This window comes from Crocuta crocuta, unplaced genomic scaffold (genome assembly GCF_008692635.1).
Source record: "Crocuta crocuta isolate KB4526 unplaced genomic scaffold, BGI_CrCroc_1.0 scaffold1171, whole genome shotgun sequence".
NCBI classification, from domain to species: domain Eukaryota; kingdom Metazoa; phylum Chordata; class Mammalia; order Carnivora; family Hyaenidae; genus Crocuta; species Crocuta crocuta.
The window spans coordinates 414,909-420,618 of NW_027530879.1; the positions used below are offsets into that span (position 1 = coordinate 414,909).

At 47.1% G+C, this 5,710-nt stretch overlaps 1 protein-coding gene across 3 annotated transcripts in view; it reads right to left on the bottom strand.

The window, feature by feature from the left end:
* Window positions 1-5,710, bottom strand: part of ACE2 (angiotensin converting enzyme 2) — a 41,853-nt gene that overhangs the window by 3,453 nt on the left and 32,690 nt on the right. For all 3 annotated transcript variants that reach the window (XM_077769644.1, XM_077769643.1, XM_077769645.1), the window contains 3 exons: window positions 4,513-4,613; window positions 3,156-3,272; window positions 1,098-1,292 (listed from right to left, as the gene is read on the bottom strand). In XM_077769644.1, the coding sequence (XP_077625770.1) occupies window positions 1,098-1,292; window positions 3,156-3,272; window positions 4,513-4,613 (413 nt within the window). The remainder of the gene's footprint in view (window positions 1-1,097; window positions 1,293-3,155; window positions 3,273-4,512; window positions 4,614-5,710) is intronic.

Consider the following 5,710-nt stretch of genomic DNA (forward strand, 5'->3'; position numbering starts at 1 on the left):
ACTTGTGGGGATGAGCACTGGGTGTTATGAGGAAACCAACTTGACAAACTATTAAAAAAAAAAAAAGGGCACTTGCTGTGATGGGCATTGGGTGTTGTATGGAAGTGTTGAATCACTACATTGTAGACCTGAAACTATTATCACTTTGTATGTTAACTAACAAGAACTTAAATAAAAACTTAAAAAAGAAGAAAAAATGCAGATTCTCTCCAACAACAGGTCTCCTAGAAACCAACAATTGTCCTTGGCTTTGGGGAAGGGAACCTGAAGGCAAAGGGTGACAGGAAGATTCTGTGTATCCTTCCACATTTCAGAAATTCTAACCATATGAATGTATTCTATTTGATAGTTAATTTTTTTTTAACTGAAGCTATTTTAGGGAACTAAATTCTCCATGGAGAAGAATTGAGCAAAACAGACCAATGCACGTAAAAATTCCATCATGAGCATGTTTAAGCAGCCTGAAGTGTGCACAGTTTTCTTAGGTGCTATAAAATATTATTAACCTTAATTACATAAGCCCAATGAAAGTGATTTCTCAACACCNAGTGGCAGAACAAGACTATAAATTGGGCCTTTAACGGTTTGAATCCCCAGTGAACTTGGATCTTCAACTCAGGAACAAATTAGAGGGTGTGTGGCCCATGGACGAAGGGATTAAAGGGCGGGAGTTTGAAGTACGTCTCAGAGCTCATTTGTGAATGATTTCACCATTCAAACCATCACTGAACCACAATCTGAGGTCGCTTCTAGACCAAGGAAGACTAGGAGTGAATAATTCCCTGAGCCTGCCCAGCCCCGCTGAGTTTGCAGGGCCGCTTGGCAGGAGGGAAACAAGGTTGTGACCAGGCTGGGGGTTACCAGCACATGATTAGGAAACCCTAGGCTGAACATCATCTGCATGATGGTGCTTGCTCGGAAGGCCAAGTGGCGATGAAATCTGGTAAATTTCTAGGGGATGCATCAGAATATTTAGGTGCAAAATGGTCCAAGTAAGCAACTGGCTTGTACCATCTACCACTTACTGTGCATTTTCCCATTAGTTTTCCCTAAACCTTTCTGTTTTAAGATAGGTAGGTCTAGGAAAGGTCACTTACTTCCTTCGATTTCTGATCCCGGAGACGATGAGCAGGACAATGCCAACCACTACCACGCCCATCACCACTCCAAAAACAATCAGCCATATGGTGACAGGTGGCTGGTAAGGGGGTGACAGTGTTGGCTGAATACCCAAAAACTCCAGGCTGTTGTCATCCAGGCGGAAAGCATCATTGATACGGCTCCGGGACATCCTATTCCCAAAAGCAAACACTTAGGCAAAACAGAATTGTAATTATTTACTTCTTATATCATTGTTCCCGAAAGGATTTGATAAGAATGTACACTTAAAAGAGTGATGGAATCAAAGTGGATAACCAGGTCCAACGACAGATAAGGGATCTGGCTATCGATCCTGCACCTCTCCTATCTCGCAGCCTAGATTAGGTCTGGCAACAGCTTCCTTGGAGAATTGGGTTGTGAGTGTGGAAACGTGCAACTGGCCGGCATTTGCGGATTTCTGACTGCTGTGTTGTAAAGGCAAAGTCAGCATATTCGGCAAGAATTTCCCTCCTATCAGAGTATGTCTACAATGACTTTATATCAAATAATGGAAAAGGACAATTGGGTACATCTCTTCTACAAATCAATCAGGTCCTACAGCCAAGGCTCGAGCGTTGTGTTTGCCAAATTTAGAGTATTGACCTTTGGAGACAGGGGAGGAACACAGGAAAGGGGCCTTTGCCAATTTCTCTAGCACTAGGATGGGATATGGCTATATTTTCACTTGTAGCATGAAAAAGGATGAAGATTATTTTAAAAACCAAAACTAGTGAAATTGAGAATATTCTGGATAGAAAACCAAAGTGTCTAGCAGCCCGTCCTCGTACCCTTGGGTGCAATGCAGGGCAGGAGGTGAGAGGAGAGAGGGAGAGCGGTCAAAGCAGAATTAGCCATGTGATATCAGGCAGCCTCAGCCTAAAAGTGTCTCAAGTCATTCTGGAGACAAGAAATGTGGGGTCCCCTGCAGCTCGCAAGGAGGGCTGGGCTTTTTCAGGACGACCTCAGCTGGCACTTTTCCCCAGGATAGAAACAAGTCGTCCTGAGGCAGGCAGTGAAGTCTCTGGGTGTGGTTGGGCTGTACACACCAACTGAGCCAGATTTTCCAGGCACACTCTGCCCAACACGTCTTCGAGAGGCTTCCAAAGATGAGCAGCAGCTCCAGGGGACCACCTAGCGAGCTCCCCCCACAGAAGTGGGTATCCTAAGCCTTTTTTTAGTGACAAGGGAAAGCACCTCCATCTATCCATTCTTCGCTCTTGCTGTTTAGGGAAACAGATGAGGTACGTGGGGTATATTGCTCCTTCTGGACGCTCACTGCCCATAGCAAGTCCCTATGGAACGGTGTCTAGGGGATCTTGTTCTTGCTTACCTTCTTTCAGACTCTGCGTACTTAAATGAGTCCTTCGTCTGAGTCCCTATAGCAAATGATGGCGCTATGTGTCCGTGTCCCCTCTGCACTGGACCACATTCCATGCGTGCAGGACTTTCTTCAGCCAGGACCTGGGTGTGGCCTTTGCCCAAGAGCATTCTCAGGCTACCACGTGCGGCCCGGCCCGCAGGCCAGAAATGCTGAAGGAGTCATATCACCTGTAAGCAGTCCTCTCAACCAGCGACCGTGGTAAGGAAGTAAATAAATACCCCAGCGCTGGTGGGACAATTCAGGTGTACATTCTGCTCAGTCTCCCAGAATCCCCCAGCAGTACGGAGCTCTAGTTGCCCACAGTGGCTGCTTGCTCAATGACATGTCGTTTATTCTTTCCCTTCTAGCCTCTGTCACCTGAGCATGTTTCTTTCTCAGAGCATCTCGAGGTCACCTCCCAAATAAACTACTTACACTCAAATACTGCAGAAGGGCCTGCGTGTCCAGAGGAGCCCCCATTAAGAGAATTCCCTTGCTGTGAGATCCTTCTGGAATTAGACCCCAGGGTTTCGAGCTCTACATGACTCAGAGCAACACCAGGCACACAGTAAGGGCACACTAACTCACTCACTATCGTCGCACTTGCGTTTGTTAACCCCTCGCCCTCATAGCGTTTGTTGGGAAGTAAAGTCACCTGATGGCCTCTTCAACTTCACTTCTGGGAATGACGTCAGACACATTTTTATATGAAGTGACAAAGAAGTTGAAGGAGATCCTTGGTTTCAAGTTGCTCACCCACACGTTATCCTCCCTGCGGAGAAACACAAGAAACATCTTCCCTTGTGGCACAGAGGACACAATACAGACAATGGAGGCTTCTCCTGCCGGGGAAGAGGAGGTTGGGGGTAGTCACAGGGTAAGGGGGAGACACATGGGATAGGGCAAACCGTGGAAGGGTGGCATGGTCCCCAAGTCCTCAACTCTGTCCAAGGCACATGAACTCCATGACATAAGGTGTGATGACACGGTCTAGGCCCTATTCTGCCACCGTCCAGGAACCACATTTTCTTTCAATGACAGAAAACATTCAAGCTGAAAAGCAGCAAGAGAACCAGTCCAGACAGACCGGCCACCCGAGCCTGTGACAGACACCGTGTTGAACAGCAATGGCTCGGCGCCACGAACGGAGGCGGCGCGCACACGCCCCCCAGCCTGCTCCTCGCAGCAAAACCCGTCACGCGACAGAAACCGCTGGGGGGAAGGACTGGGCTTTACGGTACAGTGTGACCAGACTGTGCCCTCCCAGCTGCCACCGTGATCCCAGCGAAGCCTAAGGCAGATTTTGTGGCTCTGAGCCCTTCTCACTCATAAAAAAGCCAAAGTCCTTGGAATGGCCTGGGAGGCCCACAGGAACCTTCTTCTCCTTTCTCCCTTTCCCCGTACCCACTGCTGCCCTGGCCACGCCTCCGACTGGTCTTCTGCTAGCTCACTGCGCCCTTGCTGTTCCTTCGACAGACAAGGATATTCATTCCTCAGAATCTTTCCAGCCGCCACATCGTCTGCATCGTGGGCGCTCTCCTTGCCGTAGATGTTCCCTCAAACAGTACCGAGGCCTCTTCTGACCATTGCAGGTGAAGCTGAGCTCTAGACACACACGAGCACTCCCTAGCCCCGCTGTGTTGTAGTTTTCTCCCTGGAGCTCGTCCCCATCTAACTGTACCATAGTTCACTTACATGTTTTGCTGATCATAACACACACAGAAAACATAGCATTAGAATCCAAGTTCAATGAAAGTAGAGATGTCCGCCTCTTTCTTTCAGGGCTGAGGGTGGAGGGAGCATTTGGTGAACAGAAAGGGAGGGGGAAGGTGGAGAGAGCAAGGGACGGGAGGGGAGCGAACTCCTCTATCAGAGTGCAGACATCAGAGAAGTTTCAAAGTTGTTAGTTATTAATTTCACTTGAATGAAAGTTTAAGCATAGTATCTTCTCAGACCCAAGAGAAAGAGAAATACTGGTTGGAGGAACTCGAAAGCACAGCAAATCAACTCACACAAAAGGAATCGTCTGGTTTTTGACTTTGGAAAAATATTCTCTCATGGCATATGCAATAGATGACCGGAACAAGTACATTTCATTGTCATTCCATTCGTACTGCAAAGTCAAAAGACAAACACTGCTCAGTGCGGGTCAGAGAATACATTCAAAACTTGATTTTCCAGAAGCACTATTTTTAAATTTTCTACGACTCCAGAGAATCTGGCTACTCATTAGGCCAGTGACCTCCAACTTGCTGTGTACCAGCATCACCTGGAAGGCTTGTTAAATCACTGAACACTGTTTAAACCCCTGAATACTGGGCCCTACCCTCTGGGTTTCTAATTCAGAAAGTCTGGGATAGACCCACAAATTTGCATCTCTAATAAACTCCCAGGTGGTGCTAGTGTTGCTGGGCAGGCACCCAAGTGCTTTAAGGACTATGTTCATGGATCCTTTTACTTCAGTTTGATAGAAGCTGAAATAAACATCCTGAGGGCAGGTTTATAGAGGGGAGTCATGAGAGCTGTGGGCTTTGATAACTACCCATGTATTGTACACCTGAAACTAATAAAACCCTGTATGTTATTTATGTTTGAAATAAAAAATAAATTTGGGGCACCTGGATGGCACAGTCAGTTAAGCGTCTGACTCTTGACTTCGTGGTTTGTGGGTCCAGGTTATGACCTCGTGGTTTGTGGGTCCAGGTTATGACCTCGTGGTTTGTGGGTCCAGCCCCAACTCATGCTCTACGCTGACAGCTGTGGAGTCTGCTTGGGATTCTCTCTCTCTCCCTCTCTCTCTCTGCCCCTCCCCTCCTTGTGCTCTCTCAAAATAAATAAACTTAAAAAAATTTTTAAAGGTTTTTTAAAGAAATAAAAAATAAATTAAAAAAGAAATGTTGGGCGCCTGGGTAGCTTAGTCGGTTAAGCGTCCACATCTTGATTTTAGCTCAGTTTATGATCCCAGGGTTCATGGGATCAAACCCCATGGTGGGCTCTGTGCTAACAGCATGGAGCCTGGTTGGGATTCTCTCTCTCTCTCAAAATAAAAATTAAAAAAAAAAAAACACTTTAAAAAAGAAAAAGAGGGGCGCCTGGGTGGCTCAGTTGGTTAAGCGTCCGACTTCAGCTCAGGTCATGATCTCACAGTTCGTGGGTTCCAGCCCCCCATCAGGCTCTGTGCTGACAGCTCAGAGCCTGGAGCCTGCCTCA